Source organism: Sinocyclocheilus grahami, unplaced genomic scaffold, assembly GCF_001515645.1.
Source record: "Sinocyclocheilus grahami isolate Dianchi unplaced genomic scaffold, SAMN03320097.WGS_v1.1 scaffold427.1, whole genome shotgun sequence".
NCBI classification, from domain to species: domain Eukaryota; kingdom Metazoa; phylum Chordata; class Actinopteri; order Cypriniformes; family Cyprinidae; genus Sinocyclocheilus; species Sinocyclocheilus grahami.
This window is the reverse complement of record NW_015505606.1, coordinates 105,869-123,427: the sequence shown is the minus strand read 5'-3', so window position 1 is coordinate 123,427 and position 17,559 is coordinate 105,869. Positions and strand designations below refer to the sequence as shown.

The following is a 17,559-nucleotide window of genomic DNA, read 5'->3' as shown; positions in this document are numbered from 1 at the left end:
ATATTAATTTTACAGTAAAAATGCTGTAGTACTAAATAATATTGTTACTTTATATACATAATTTTAATACATCTAAAACAAAATTATTTCTGATTTGCTGTGAAATAAGACCAAGGCAGATGTTTCTAACAGATTTCGTGAGATTCACCCATACATGCTTTATAGAAATATGTGTTTGTGTTACATTGCAGAGGCAGTGGGCTCCATGTGTGGTCTAAGACTCTCTCATACCCGTCAGAAGAGAATAATAGGAGGAGAAAATTCGCTACGGTAAGCAGAAAGGGTCAAAATGTATACAAACATCTTTGACATAACAAATGACACATTTCAGAATGTGGTCGCAATGAGAAAATGAATGTGCAATGTGGTTTACATGCAAATTGATAGTGTTTGTGTGTGTGGTGTAGTGGGGGCTGGCCGTGGCAGGCAGCTGTGCGCTTACGGGGGTCTCAGGCAGACGGACGGTTGGTATGTGGAGCCACTTTGATCAGCAGCTGCTGGATCCTCACCTCTGCTCACTGCTTTAAGAGGTACTCACACATAAATATGGACAGGTACATCTTCATTCTCTCGCACATCTGCAAGGCATAAATGAAGTCCACCCACTCACACACAATTATATACACATACTTCTTTGCTGCGTTTCCAATTTTCCACTGTGACTCACATAGATAGATAACACAAAATAGTCTGAAATACAAACAAAACATATTTCTAATCGTCCATTTTAGACAATATACCTTCTTCCCACACTTCCTCTGTATCCTGTGTCTAATTATGTAATCATTATTTGTGATAAACACTCTTCGTCATTCCAGCTGCAAAACAAACATAGTTAAATTATAATTCAAATTCAGTAAGCGAGGCAAAGCAAGCAAAAAAAAGGGTTCTTTAATCAGTAAAGATGATGAAAGTAGATCTATATAAGAAATCACCTTTCTTTTCAAACACAAAAGATCAGGTTGTAATAAAACACATTGTCAGAGGTGTACAGCGCTGATTATTGCATATTTGCTCTGACATATTACATTGCAAAAAAACTATTCTTATCACTTACATTTTTGCCTTGTTTTTCTAGTAAAACTGTCTAAGCATCCATATTATTAATTATGTAATTAGATGACCATTGGTACATTTTTAAAGCATAAACATCGCATTTTTTCCTGTAAGCTAATTTCCAACCAATAATATCCTGTTCCTCTTTTCAAATAAAATGTCAAAAGCATTAATACAATATATACAAGCGAGGAGTAATTAACAAAATCCAGACTGTATAGAAAGTAGATTAAATGGTTTTAAAAAATCAATGTAATTTCCTCTGATGACTCTCTATTGAACAATTGATCAGTTAACTCTTTTTAACTCCACGAATTATTCAAGGTAATTTTTGTGAGAAGAATAACAATATGCAATTTGTAATATTAATAATTTCAACAGAAGCCTAAATTACAGTAAGAAGCTAAGTTCAGCCACATGTTTCATTTTCTCTCAATGTGTTAATATTTATTGCAGTTTAGTAAAAATGTAGCTCAAGTAATTTGTGTGGTTGATTTCATCAACATAATTTTTACCACTGCCGTGCAAAATATTTCTTTATTCCAACAGAGTCAAAAACTGCAAACATTTCACATTTCCTGAAAACTACACAAATGTGGAGTGCCTTTCTTCACCATTCATCTTTTTGTATTTGAAGCACTCTGGGCAAACAAAGTTATTTGCTTACAGTATTTGTAGAAAAAAATAACCCACATTTGACTGTCTATGGAGTTTCATTGAAATGTTACATTTGTAGATCCACAAAAACTAAATGCCCAATGTAATAGTTTAAAATAAAGTAATAATAATAAAATAAGATGTCAGATATTATGGATGAGTTTTTAAGGCAAATTTGTTCCTCACAAGGACAAACTCTCATGTGAAATTTGAAAAAGTCTCTAGCTCAAACAGGGTTGCAGGGCTGATATTTTAAAAATGGAAAATTAGACAGCTTGTTGCTAGGCAATGATACATCCCATCCATCCCAAAATGACACTACATGCAATTAGCCACAGACCCTCCATGCATCGTTTGATGAGTTTTCACCACAGGGATAAAACGTTATTGCTGTTCACATTAAAGAAGAATAATACTAGTAGGTCAGAGGAGAAGTGATAAAAACATGTTCACACAAACACTTCCCTCAAGGATCAGTCTTGTAAATGATCTGCCTTCAGTTCAGACCTGTGCTGCATTTCCACATTACTGTGAAGAATGTACATTAGTGGTAGTTTCCTGAGCCATTTAGGGTTTTAATTTTAAAAAAAGAGTCTCGGTAGAAATACTTTGGCAACGTGAGAGGTTTAAGTAATATTGGATCTGTTTTTTATCAACCAGTCCAAGCACTGAGCCTTCAAAATATGATCCATGACATCAGACTACTGCTAAAGTTTCCTCTAGTTACATGCTCTCCTTCACATACACACACACAGAGCTATAAATCTAGATACCTTTGTGGCCCCCGCTCTCTTTTTCCTCAGACAGGTACACTCACTATTTCAAGAATGCAGTTAATAGTGTGCAGAACAGCATAATAGTTGTTTTAAATCATTTGAGATCATTTAGCTCGAGAGGGCTAAAGTTAGTCTCTCACTTCCGAGTTTACGGAGGGTAGCATGACATTTGTGCAAAAATAGCATGTACAAACATACTCACATTAGCGCTGAACTATTTTTATGCTGCGTGCCCGGTTGATGGCCAACGTTAATTAAACTCTGGGGTTACAACCGGCGTGGAATTAAAGGATTGAGAAAGCAATATGCTAAAGTCAGCCCTAATGACGGAACTGCTGCTATAATGTGCAACCTAAGAGTTTGAGAGCTGTCAGCAGATCCAGCTTCTGGAACTTGGTTAGAATAGTGAGCAAATGTGTGGTGAGTTACCAATCCATAGAGTACTGAACTACTTCATCAGTTATTAACACTCTTTATAGAGATTTTTTTCATTGTCGTATGAAATTAGATATTTACTTGTTAATGCTCATTTCCCCTATTTCTACATTTAAATTACATTTGACAACAAATTAACAATGCTCATTTAAAGTTAATCTTTAAAAAATTAATAACTTAAAGGAAAAGAAAAGTCATATAGTCATATATATGTGCACCAAAAAAAAGTTAACCTAAAAATGGTAACATCTCAGTTAAATGGTTTTATTCAAGTCCAAATATTATTTAATAACACTGTATAATTAAACCTAAATACATAAATGTATACCAATAAAACTACATTTTGTTAAATTGAAATAGCTTTTAATTGCAGGTCACCATTTTTGGGTCAGTAAGTTTATATTATTTTATTTTTAGTAATGCTTTATTTAGCAAGCATCCATTAAATTGATGGATTGAAGTAAATACATGTTTATGAATAACTTAAAGGAAAAGAAAAGTCATATATATGTGCACCAAAAAAAAGTTAACCTAAAAATGGTAACATCTCAGTTAAATGGTTTTATTCAAGTCCAAATATTATTTAATAACACTGTATAATTAAACCTAAATACATAAATGTATACCAATAAAACTACATTTTGTTAAACTGAAATAGCTTTTAATTGCAGGTCACCATTTTTGGGTCAGTAAGTTTATATTATTTTATTTTTAGTAATGCTTTATTTAGCAAGCATCCATTAAATTGATGGATTGAAGTAAATACATGTTTATGTTACAAAAGATTTTTATTTAAAATAAATGCTGTTGTTTTGAACTTCCTATTCATCAAAGAATTATGAAAAACAATGTGCCACAATATCCACAAAAATATTAAGCAGCACAACTGAAAAGAAATGTTTCCTGAGCAGCAAATCAGAATATTGGAATGATTTCTGAAGGGTCATGTGACACTGAAGACTGGAGTATTGGCTGCTGAAAATTAGGGCTGTAACGGTATGAAAATTTCTTATCACGATTATAGTGACCAAAATGATCACGGTTATCAGTATTATCACGGTATTGTTCAAATGTGCTGGATATGTTCAAAAAGTTCTAACACATAAATCACTTCAAGTTTTAGGCCTACTCTGCGTGCTGTGTGCACGTGAGACTGTTACTGAAAACTGTGCTTTATGCTGGACAGTATTTATTTATTGTGAGTTGTTCAAATCGCGGTAATCTAATATGGTTTTAATGATAATTATAATATGAAACGGTAATACTAACCGTGGGGAATTTTATCATGATTTATCGTCAAACCGGTAATCGTTACATCCCTACTGAAAATTCAGCTTTGCCATCACAGGAAAATTACTTTTGAAAATATAAAACAGTTATTTGAAATTGTAACAATATTCGAGATTTTACTGTATATTAATCAAATAAGCCCATAACTGTAAGTAATTAATACCCGAATATTTAGTATTATAAATATAATAGATTTTATAATAGAATACTGGTTAATAGAGTAGGACGGCGGAGAGGCAACCGCAAACTATAGTGAGAATATAGTGAGAGGTGGTGGTTGTTACTGGAAAATTATCCAGATTCAAAGTTAGGTTCAAGTGCAGCATGCCGGAGCACTGCCCACTTGGCCATGTCTCAGCAAGAATAACCTTTTAATAACATCATTGAGATCAGTACTACAGTAAGGATTAATGTTGATTGTGAGTCTTAGAAGCTTAATATATACAGTGTCAGGCTCAGAACTGCCCTTTCAAGAGCGAGACTTTGGGAATGTGGTGCTGATCCTGCTGCTTGACTACTGCCAGACCAAGAGTGTCATTCCGGACAGGGCAGATCCTTTTTCCAGAAAAGACCTGACCGTGTAACGGGACACTGCTGTCTCTCTCACTGGCACCACTTACATATTTCCGTTACACAGCAATGGCTTCAATCACTAACAAGCAGACAGGAGGGCACACACATAGTCACTCTTTTTTCTTCTGTTTACCCCTTTAAGTCAGTTAAGATTCATATGGATCTTTAAGGTTTTACTTGTTAATGTAAGTTTATATGTATACAGTATATATACAGTATATATATATATATATATATATATATATGTATATATATATATATATATATATATATATATATATATATATATATATATATATATATATATATATATATATATATAAATTTATAAATTATCAATTATTTAATGAAGATTCTAATAACATTTCTAATTTTATAACTATTTTATTTTATTTTATAATATATATATATATATATATATATATATATAAATTCCATGACAGGCGTTTTCAGACTTTTGGGGACAAAAAACAAATATGAGAAGAATCCCCTTGCAAAGGTCCCCCTTTTTAAAATATTGTCATCTACAATATATTTGTACACATTTTCATGTATATAAAGAAGCATTTATAGACCAAAAAATTTACTAAAAAATATTGTATTAAATAAAATAATATCTAGGAAATATTTATTTATTATTAAATTAAAAGGCATTGGGCCAGATTTAGTAACAGCTACAGACGAGCTGTCAAGAATTAGCGCTGAAAAGGCGTGGACAGTTATTTTTGTGCTTGACCTTATTGAATATGCATTTGTAGGAGTTTCCCTTTCAGATGCAAAATTTATGGGAGGAGAGTATTAAAATGAATCACGTAATGCAATTTACTAACGTTTGCGCTCGTCAAATTACTGGTATTTGTGCCATTATTTAACGCCCCAAAAAAGCATGTCTTAAACTATTTTGCGCTTGAAATGGCTCCAATTGTTGTTGCTAGGAGGAGGCACCGCAGAGAACAGAGAGCGCGTGGTAGAAGGGAGAGGATTTTTTTCCACACGTATTAATTTATTTGGAATGTCAGAAGAACACATTATATATACATGTTTGTTAGTTTACATGTATCACCCACACAGCAGATCGGCTCTGCTTATTTGCGACTACGCTAATTTGCGCTGCGCTTGGTATATTGCGTTGGTCATTGCGTTATGTAAATGAGATGTTGTGTCTGTGTTTTGTGCATTGTCAGTAAATCACCCGCAGAAATTTCCACACCCATCGGCGTTGTTTTGGAATTGCACTCTCGTGATAATTTGCCCTGTTTGGCGCATTGAATGTTTTTTTTTCTACCCACCATTAGAGTACTATTATATGTATAAACCTGAGGAGAAAAATACTGTAAATAGCTGTCAATTTAATAAAATAATTGTAATTAATCACATAATTTTTTTATATTTTAGTTAGAATTTTTATTATGTATTACATATATAATTGATTTTATTGTATAATTTTTTCCCTTTGTTTTTTTTCTTTTTTTAATGTTTCCATGGGTCCCCTTGCGACCCCTTTGGGTTCCTCAGACCCCACTTTGAAGAGATATGTCAGTCTCACCACAGTAAAGAAACCTTATAGTAGCCTATATTAAAGACTGACAAGCACAGGAGACTTTCCGTTTCATGCAAAGACCTTTGTGAGTGTGATGTCATGGTGTTGGGTTTATGGAAATAGAAAACTATTCTATATATCTCTGTTTTCACCAACTGACCGTGAGTGTGGTTTTGTAAGTGTGTGTTTGTGTGTGTGAGTGCACATGGTTTGGCTTTGGGTCCATAAGATCGGTTGACATGAACTTCCTGAGGAAGGGACCTGATTTGTCATGTGAGGGCGTTTGTGAGTGGCACACAGAGAAGTCATAAATCATCCTCTGATAATGTATTACACTGCTGTGCTGATTCAGTTGCATTCAGCCTTTCTGAATGTGTCCTGTTTGTATACCCTCTTTCTTTTTTATTGTTTTTATTGGGCTTTTTGCCTTAATTACAATCATATAGCAATGTTAATGGCCTATACTATTTTGTCTAAATTAATGAGAAATAACACACTAATACCCAAAATCAGTCATTTTAAATGCTACAAGTGAATTTAAGCATCACACAAATGACGTTTAAACAGTGGTATTATTTGTTTTTAAAGATATACTTTATGTCAGATCGTTAGATGATGGCAGAGGTAATCTAAATGTAAAAATCAAGAATATTCTTGCTGAATAACAGTATTAATTTCTTTAAAAAAATCTTGCAGGCCTTAATCTCTTTAGTGTGTATATTAACTTTAACAAAAAAAAACCTCTCTAATATCAGCCACTAACTAACATGGTAACTAATACATGTAAGCCTGGACCACAAAACCAGTCATAAGTAGCACGAGTATATTTTGTAGCAATAGCCAACAATACATTGTATGGGTCAAAATTATAGATTTTTCTTTTATGCCAAAAATCAGGATATTAAATATGATGCGATTTCAATTTTTCCTTTCTCTTTGGAGTGTTACAAGCTCTTGGTGCATAAAGAAGATCTGTAAAGTTGCAAAGACTAAAGACTCAAATCCAAAGAGATATTCTTTATAAAAGTTAAGAGTCGGCCACGTCTACCTAAAACGCCTCGTTCTAACACGCCCCCACATACCTACGTCACTATCTGGGAAGATTTGCATAACGCCGCCCAAATGTTCACGCAAAGAAAGAAGACAGTGGACGAAGCGGAGTCCTGCCCGGGATCGTCACATGTGGTTGCCGCAAGCCTCCTTCGTCGAATCCGCCGGCCGCGCCATTCTCAAGTTTGTCCCCACTGGATGCAACGAATGCCTTGTTTATAATCGTTTATACGAATGCCTCGTATAAACACACCTTGCTTTTCAGACCGATGAGATTTGTAAAAATCGACGCGTTTCTGAAAGGCGGGGCATAGAGGAGAAACAATAATGTACAGTATGTGGAAAATAATGTGTTTTTTGAACCTTAAACCGCATAAACACATTTCATTACACCAAATACACAAAATAATGTTCTTTTTAGCAACATCATATGACCCCTTTAAGTAAAGATCATGTTCCATGAAGATATTTTGTAAATTTCTTTCAGTAAATATATCAAAACTTAATTTTTGATTGCTAATATACATTGTTAAGAACTTCATTTGGACAACTTTAAAGGCGATTTTCTCAATATTTAGATTTTTTTTGCACCCTCAGATTCCAGATTTTCAAATAGCTCTATCTCAGCCAAATATTGTCCTATCCTAACAAAACATACATCAAAGGAAGGCTTATTTATTCAACTTTCAGATGATGTATGACGACACTTATGACTAGTTTTGTGGTCCTTGGTCACATATTATACATAGAAACAGTTCTGTTAATCACCAACAACAAGTCATGATTATTGGGCAATTAGTGAGGCCTGACCAAATATATCTGAAAATCACTAGTCTGAGGTTTAGTTACAGGTCTGTTATGTGCTCTTTCCTAGGTACGGTAACAGCACTGGGCTGTATAAAGTTCGTGTGGGTGATTATCACTCTCTGGTTCCTGAGGAGTATGAGGAAGAGTACGCCGTGGAGAAGATCGTCCTTCACCCACGCTACCGCACTGACAGCAATGACTACGACCTGGCACTGGTGCGTGTGTCTGGTCACAGAGCTCACAGGGGTGTCACGGGCGACTGCGTTACACTGAGCCGCTTCGTGCTGCCCGCCTGCCTGCCAATGCGGAGAGAGAAAGTGCCAAAGGGCATTGCCAACTGCTACATCACAGGCTGGGGAGACACAGGTTGGAAATGCCATGAAACACACACATACACATTCATGCATTCACACACTCTCCACACAAGAAATGCAGATCTGATTCAGAAACAATTATAAAAGACTGCTGTACAGCCTCAAGCTGTCATTCTTGAAATGAAGGGTGCTTTGAGCACAATCAGAGCAAGAGCTGAGGCTGTGTGAGTAAAATGGAGGTGCTTTTGGCTCTACCGAATAGCACAGGCTGACAGGCATAAGATGTGATCAGACAGTGTGAAAGCAGAACTGACAGCAATAATCACACACTGAAAGATATCAGAATTTTTGTTCTGTGTTCTGTCTGAAACAATCACTCTCTCACTGTGTCACTCTCATACACAGACAGGCAAATAGGAAATACCAGTTAAAGTTTTTGGTAAAATGGTGTGATGACATTTTCAATTTAATTATTTAACAGATGCTTTTTCCTGAAAGATGTACAAATGAAGAAAAGCACAAGAAAATTCAGCAGTACTGAATTTTCAAAGTAAACAAAAAGTAGTACAAAAGCAGAAGTGTAAAGGAAAACAAATGAATGGGGAGTGCCCTTATTTGTGACCCTGGAGCACAAAACCAGTCATAAGTAGCACGGGTATATCTGTAACAATAGCCAAAAATGCATTGTATGGGTCAAAATGATAGATTTTTCTTTTATGCCAAAAATCATTAGGATACTAAGTAAAGATCATGTTCCATGAAGATATTTTGTAAATTTCCTACTGTATATATATCAAAACTTAATTTTTGATTAGTAATATGCATTGCTGAGAGCTTAGATTCGAAGAACGATTTTCGCAACATTTAGATTTTTTTGCACCCTCAGATTCCAGATTTTCAAATAGTTGTATCTCGGCCAAATATTGTCCTATCCTTACAAACCGTACATTAATAGAAAGCTATTCTTGTATAGCTATGTATAAATCTCAATTTCAAAATATTGACCCTTATGACTGGTTTTGTGGTCCTGGGTCACATTTATGATTGTAAGTGCTCACCCTTGTGAAAATGAAGTACACTTTAGCATACTTTTAAATAGGGCACTAATTACTGAAATAATATCCTTTAAAAGAATATACTTAAAGTAATTGCGAACTGCGTGTCCATGCTTTTGGACACTTAATTGCATTTTAATTTCAATTAAATGAAAATGTATTATAATTTAAATTTATATTAATACAGTTAGCTGAAATTTAGCGAGTTTTTTGATAGACTCAAGTACATCTTTAAAATGATATACAATGTTATAATTGCTTCTGGTTAAGTGGTTAAAGTGTACTGACAAGCATTTATGGTAAAATAAAATATATTTTAAATAATGTAATTTACATTGCAACTAGTATGTTATGTATTTAAGTATATATTTGTTACATATTTGTAATGATGTAATTTAGTGTAAATATAGTGCATTTAAAATATATTAATTTTAAATATTGAATAAGATTTGAAGTATGCTACAATTGCACATTCAATAAAATTGAAAACAGTTGAAATTGCACTTTTTTCCCCATGAGGATATAGACTTCACTTAAAGGAATAGTTTGTCCAAAACTTAAAATGCATTTAAATTCCTGTAATAAGAACATCCTGTTCCAAACTTGTGTGCTTTTCTTTATTCTGTGCCACACAAGAAGATATTTTGAAAATTGTTTCAACTGTTGTTATCCATAAAATGAAAATTAGTGTGATTGAAAACACAGGATTTTCACGTTTGAGTGAACTATTAATTTAAGATCATAGGTGTGTTCTTGTACACGGCTCATCCATTTAAAAATTTTGATTCTGAATTTTGTAATATAATGTTTTTTTTCTCTCTGCCAAAACATAATGTAACTAAGGACAACTATAGCGGATGTTCTTATAAAGTTGTTTAGAGGGCAAAGTTCAGTGATTTGAATGGAAAACCACTTGCTTCACTTGAATGTGAACAACACACATCTGTATTTAGGCAAGAAGTATGGACATTTTTAAACAATTAAACATTTGTCAGCATTTGTAGGAAGCTGCTTAATACACAAAATAGTTTTTGTTTGCTGAAAGTAGTTAATTTTATCTGTAAAACATCTGTTTTTTGCAACAATTAGGCATCATCTATCTCAGAAATTTAGTAATTATTTGTATGGTTGGCCGTATTTGCAAACAAGGTTATGTATTTGCTTAAGGATATTTGTAAACACTGGTTTATGTATGAGCACATGGCGTGAGTGTCATTTTAACATGTTCACAATCACAAAAGAGTGTTTATTAGTGTTCTGTGGAATTATGGGGCTGTGATGTCATTTGTACATTTTTCCAACTAAATGTCCGGTGAGAGAGAGATAATAAAAAATATATTAGCAGCTTGCATCAGTTACATATACAGTATGACATAATATATTTTGGTAACACTTTATTTTAAGGTGTCCTAGTTACACGTTACATGTACTTAATATTATAATAACACTTAATCACGCACAATTACATGCAAGTAACCCTAATCCTAACCCTAACCATATAGTAAGTACATGTAGTTAATTAATATTACTCAGTACTTAAATGTATAATTACACTGTAACAACCTTAAAATAGAGTGTAACCTATATTTTTACAAACATTTTTATTGGCGGATTTTTACATTATTATTATTATTTAAATAGGAGTAGAACACTTTAGCATACTTTTTAAGATCTTATTATGAAAATAATATACTTTAAAAGAATGTACTCAAGTGTGGCACTTATCTGCACTTAAAGAAAATTGTATAAAAGTTACTTTTATATTAAATGTAATTAGCTAAACTTCTTTTAGCTAACATACTTCTTTATCACAAGGTTATACACACACAGAAGATACCTACGGCCACATCTCTCCAGCTGTCTGGTCTCATCAAAAAGGACATACATGACAGTAGTTACATCCATACAGAGCTGTAATCAGAGAACATGAGGAAATCATCAAGGAACTACACAGGGTGTAATTATGATGTCAGTTTCAAGCAGCTACAGATTATCATGTGACATGTTGATAGTGGGGTTTCATTCTAATGGTCACGTTGTGTTGTAAATCACCTGTGTCTTCTCTCAGTCAGTGGACTTCAGTATTCTTAACAGTCTTCTAAAATGTGATGAATGAAGCGTGTGATGACATTGAAAGAAAAGCGAATACATGCTCCATTGCATATGTGAACAGTTACTGTAAGTCTGATCACTTCCAGACTTCAAGTAAAACCTGTTGTTTTTTTTCTTTTCTCAGGTCGTGCATATTCAAAAACTCTCCAGCAGGCCTCGATTTCCGTGTTGAGCAAGCGTCAATGCGAACAGCGCTATTCTGACCAGTTCACCGGTCGCATGCTGTGCGCCGGCTCCTCCCACGACGACCACCGCGTGGACAGTTGCCGTGGAGATAGCGGCGGTCCGCTGGTGTGTGAGAGGCCGAGTGGAAGTTGGGTTGTATATGGGGTCACATCATGGGGTCACGCGTGTCGACTGCAAGACGCACCTGGCGTCTACACCAAAGTCTCTGCCTTCGTGCCCTGGATTAAGAAGGTCATTGCCAAGTAGGGCCCAGAAAAATCAACCAATAACAGACAGTCTGACTGTGCGGGCAGAAAAATGAAGCACACTTTTAGAGTAAGAAGCTTTAGAGCTAAATATGTTTTAGATTACAGTTTAAAATAGATAATAGTTTCATAACACTAGCTGAAATCAACTACAAATAAGTCTTAATGGTCAGAGAGAATTATGTAGAGCCTGGCTTTAAATACAGTATAGTCATCACACAATTGTAACTTTGCTGTAAAATTACAGTGAAAAAACAGTAAAAACATCTAAACATTCTTAAAATAAATGCGTTTAGAGTTTAAAATTATATTAAGACTTGTTTTCAGAGAATATATGTTGAACAATTAGGCATAAAGCTTTAAAATTTGTGAGGTTTATGCTTGAAACAACACAAAGTTATGAGTTGTTTTGCTTCAGTAACTTTATCTTGTTTTAACAATGGTTAGATATTTTTACTGGAAAACACACACACACAGGCCCATTATAGCGATGTGTGGATTGGTCTTAAATTGGCAGGTTAAATTATTGCAGGTTTTCTTTGTTTTTGTTTTTTTTTAATAATGAAAGCACTTCTAGGTTGAAGAGACCACAATGGTGAGTGTGGAGTTATTGTTTTTTTTTATTACGAATTATGAATACAATAATGAAAGCATATATGTGTGACTATGTACTTTATGAGACAGAAACTATTTGAGCCTGTAAAATGGGACGAGTAATGTTCCAGTTTGATACTGAAGAACGTTCCAATGGCTTGAAATCACCTCAAGCTTTAATGCTGAAATGAGAAGATTCTGGATTTCCTGCTAAGAAATGTATGGTAATTCTAAACTCCTGGGATATGGTAACCATGCCATTGCTAAGTAACTGACCACATCACCTCATCCACACATTAAATGACATCACAATGCTCCACAGGAACCATGACATCATGTATTATAGCACAGATGTTCGTGATGATAACTGGACTGAGGTTTTCTGTATCTCAACATCAGGACAAAAAGCACATCATATATTTGCTTATATGGGAATTATGTGCAATGCAAAACTGTTTATACCTCCTTGTTTTAGTGTTGTGATAATGCATTTCATTTCAGCATAATTAACTTGTTTTTATTCCTGTGATTTATGTCTATATTACACATCTGTGAGTATGATTTATGAAAGCAGTCTTTATACAGACTACCCCCCTTTAAAAAAAAAAAAAAAACTGGTCTGTGTTTATAAAAAAGCTGACCAACCACAAACTCTTATTTTGCACAAACTAAGGTGTTGCAGTTTAGACTTTTGTAAATTTGTTTTTCTAATGCATCATTCATTCATATTGTAATCTAATGTTAATTAACTGTACTATGAAAACTGTAAAAAGTGTTCATTTGTTCACACATGGTCAATAATTCTGTGTTTAGTATTGCCCTTATATATGTTTAAATATTTCTGAACATGGCATGGTGCTTTTATTATTGCCTAAACGTTGTATGTCAAGTCATGTGGTATGTGATGCTATTCATAAGGGCTGCAATGTCATAAACGGCCAAACAAATGATGGTAAATAATATTTAGAGGAACTTAAAATCACAAAAGGCTATATACAGTTGTCTTACAAATTCAGTTTGGCGCATTAAACATTTCACAATTGGTATAACATTTGTCGTTGGAATAAAGTAGTATACTGTTTCTTAAATTGGAAGATTTGATTAGAGAAAATTCGAGAGGAAAAACTATGTTTGTGTGAATGCACATCTGTTTTGTATTTGAGGAAGCTTCTGACAAAATGGTTAGCTTTAGATTTTCTGAGTACACAGGCAAGTCCAGCTAGCTTTGTTTTGTTCGCACAGTGGCCTGTGTGTACAGACCTGACAGTGCAATGTTAGTGTCCTCTTTTCAGAAAGCCTTTTGTTTACATAGGTCCATTGTGTGTATATGTGTGTTGACACTGCATTTTAAATACACTCCTCCTTTGAGCTCATCTCTATGGAGACACGTTTACTGTATCATTGCAAAGACCTAAAAGAATTTTCAGAAATGCATGTAAGATTGTTTGCATTCATTCACTACTTCCTGAAGCAGAAAACAGTATATGATCTAGTCTAGGCCTACTTAAAGTAAATCTGAACGAAAATGCGTTAGTTTTGCCACAAGCACAAATACAGTAAGTAAATATAATATTGGATCCATGAGAATAACTGCAATTATACAGGCAGAAGGAGATGTTTCTCAAAGACTCTTCATCCTGACGGCTCACTGAGAGGAGAGATGTGTTACAGTGATTGAGATTGAGCGCAGCGTTACAGCGCCATCTTGAGGATACTGTTGAATTCAATAGCTTATTTATGGACGAACTGTGGAACTAAGCATTTTCGCAGCTACGCTTTTCATTAGGATCATAGACTATGACAGAAATCAGTGATCATTTACTTCAGTTACTTTATGATAATGTATCTAATATAAGATGAAACTATATAATTAAGGGAGATTGTAAGTACCCCTCACAAAAAAGTAGTGATGTTGTATCAATGCCATGGTACAAAGCAGGATCTGAGAAACAGACATTCAACCAAACGATGACAGTATCATAACAGAAACAGACCAAGTTCCATATTAAAACAGAACACCAAAACAAGATTCAACGTACAACAATTAGGGTGAATTAAAATGAAAAGTGTGTAGGCATAATGCAAATGGGGTTTTGCGTAATTTTAATTCATTTTAAAATTACTTATTTTAATTGGATTTATTAAAAAAAAAAGTATGATTTAATTAATTGTTAGCTTTTAACTAAACTCACAAACCCCCTGCAGTTAATTTACAAACCCCAATTTAGGCAACCTAGATGTAATGCAATGTTAAAGCACTTCATGTTGTTAATTATAACAAATGGAATATATTTTCTTACTCTTACTCTTTTATATCAATATAGTACAATATTATCTTATTTAAATCAATGTGATAAACAAGTTAGGTCAAAAGTGTCTGATTATATTACCTAAATGTGTAATGTAATGTTACTAACTACAATTTTTCAATGTAATTTGGAATCAGTAGCCTAATGGACTACAATTTGTAAGTAGGCCTAATCTATACCCAGCTCTGAGTGTAGACAACTTCATTGATTATAAAGGAAATTTGTGCAGCATTTAGTGGTTATAAAGGCAGTGCACTCCATTCAGAATTTGAATAAAAGTTTTGTTTTTTATGCTGCACCACACGCACACAGTTTCAGGAGCGACATCTGCATATAAATGCGAAATCACTCTGGAAATTGTAATAAGCGAATTGATTCTGGAACCGTCGTAAACATGGGCCACAAAAGCTTTTCAGTTTCATCACCAGCGACAAAATAATATAAAACAATACATAGCCTACTATAATACAAATGTGTAATGTGTGGCATATTAAAGCTCATACTCACCATTAAAATAGTCGTTTTACTGAATTACACATGGAACCGGGTACCAGTCATCAAATTCCTAAAATGACAATTTTAATCAACTACGAAACTGCTGGTATTCAGCAGCATTTAGCTCACAGGAACTATAGAGGAGGGTAACACAGCTTTTACCAACAAAAAATTCATATTTAATGCATTAATGCATAAAGTAGGCCTACACAAAATGGAATTCATTAATTATTCAAATACAGCACCCAATGGCAATTTTGGCACCTACTTCATGCATTAATGCATTAAATATGAATTTTTTGTTGATAAAAGGTGTTACCCTCCTCTATATCATGCAACAACAACAACAACAACAACAAAAAACATTCTGTCATCATTTATTCATCCTCATCCCATCCCAAACCTGTATGAATTTCTTCCTCTGTGGAACACAAAAGAAGATGTTTTGGGAAATGTTTTTTTGGCCATACAGTGTTGTTTTGTAGTTCCTGTGAGCTAAATGCTGCTGAATACCAGCAGTTTCGTAGTTGATTAAAATGGTCATTTTAGGAATTTGATGACTGGTACCCGGTTCCATGCGTAATTCGGTAAAACGATTTTCTCTAAGTGAAACTCAACTTAAGTGAAAAACTGAACTTAAGGTCAGAACGCACATGATCCATCTTAGAGACACAGAAAGACTCATACAGCTATCTGCCTGTATAAAGTACGAATATTTTTATATGACACAGAATAATTTGTAGAATCAGATCTAGATCTTAAAGGCACAATATGTATTTTTCGCCGCTAGAGGGCGTGTATTCAAAACAAACAAAGAAACAAAGGCGTAGTTTGATGACGCCGTGACTGAGTGTGGAATCATGGGAGTTGTGGTCTTCATCCCCACAGCCGACACAATCCGACGGGGATCAGGCAGAAGTCATGTTCATGGATGAGCTAATGATTTATTAACGTAGTAGAATGAAGCAGGGTGAGGCTGAAAGCCGTCGAAGCGAAACGAGGCCGCTGAACGAGCGTGACACACGGCTCGAAAGCAGCGGAGCTTTTATTATGCCAGTCAACCGCTTCCGCTCCTTCTGGTCGTGCGTATGTGGGAAAAAAGCAGTGCTGTTTTATCATACTAGATACATTTGAAAGTTCTGTTATAATGCTACTCTGTGCGGTCGTCACCTGTCTAATATAACGCATAACACATTAAAGCGTCTTTGGTGTTTCCATGTTTTCTACAAAACAAAGCCGGAAATCGAGGGGTTATGATGTCATTGGCAGGCGACACAATGACACTATGGACACGGTCCGTGTCACTAGTTAAAATTGCTTATTTCTCTGGATTTAAACATTCTTCGAAACATTTGGTATAATGTAAGTACACAAGTCAGCAAAATATATAACACTGTTCTAGAGGTTTTTGGATATTTTAATAAAAAAATCTTACATATTGTGCCTTTAACACATCGATTCATTACTTGTAAATTTATTGAAATAAGCCCATTTCAATGTCATTACGGCCTGTGACCACTAGAGGAAGGTATTTCATTAAAAACATAATCCCTACACAGCCTAGCAATAAGGTTTTATAGAGTTGAACCCGTGCACCTACCTTAACAGCGTGTGATCCCTTCTTCATACTGTGCTTAATAAAGTAAATACAAGATAATATCCGTGTTTTGTAACTTCTACTTCCACTCTGTCCATTCATTAGGTAGGTATATCAAATAGAGACAGAACTTTGCAAGAAATGGTTTACGGAAACATGAATCTCTCCAGTGTTTATTGAATATATATAGTTATTTACATATTTCTCAAAGCACTTTCTCACCTTATTGAGGCAAATTGTTTTCAAAAATAAAAGTCACATTTTAAATTCATCAGCCAACCAGTTGCAGTCCAGTGGGCGGGGCTAAGGCTACCTGGCTACAGACCTATGCCTTAGACACACACTCACACAAGGGCTTATGCATTTACCCTCACACACACACACACACACACACACACACACACACACACACACACACACACACACACACACACACACACACACACACACACACACACACAATCTGAA

General features: G+C 34.6%; 1 protein-coding gene across 1 annotated transcript in view; it reads left to right on the top strand.

Annotated features, from left to right (window-relative positions):
* LOC107551563 (neurotrypsin-like) overlaps positions 1 to 12,182 on the top strand; it is a 37,263-nt gene extending 25,081 nt beyond the window's left edge. The window contains exons 10-13 of the mRNA XM_016233204.1: positions 192 to 270; positions 408 to 530; positions 8,252 to 8,550; positions 11,790 to 12,182. Coding sequence (XP_016088690.1) covers positions 192 to 270; positions 408 to 530; positions 8,252 to 8,550; positions 11,790 to 12,097 — 809 coding nt within the window. The 3' untranslated portion in view covers positions 12,098 to 12,182. The remainder of the gene's footprint in view (positions 1 to 191; positions 271 to 407; positions 531 to 8,251; positions 8,551 to 11,789) is intronic.
* The last annotated feature ends 5,377 nt before the right edge of the window (positions 12,183 to 17,559 follow it).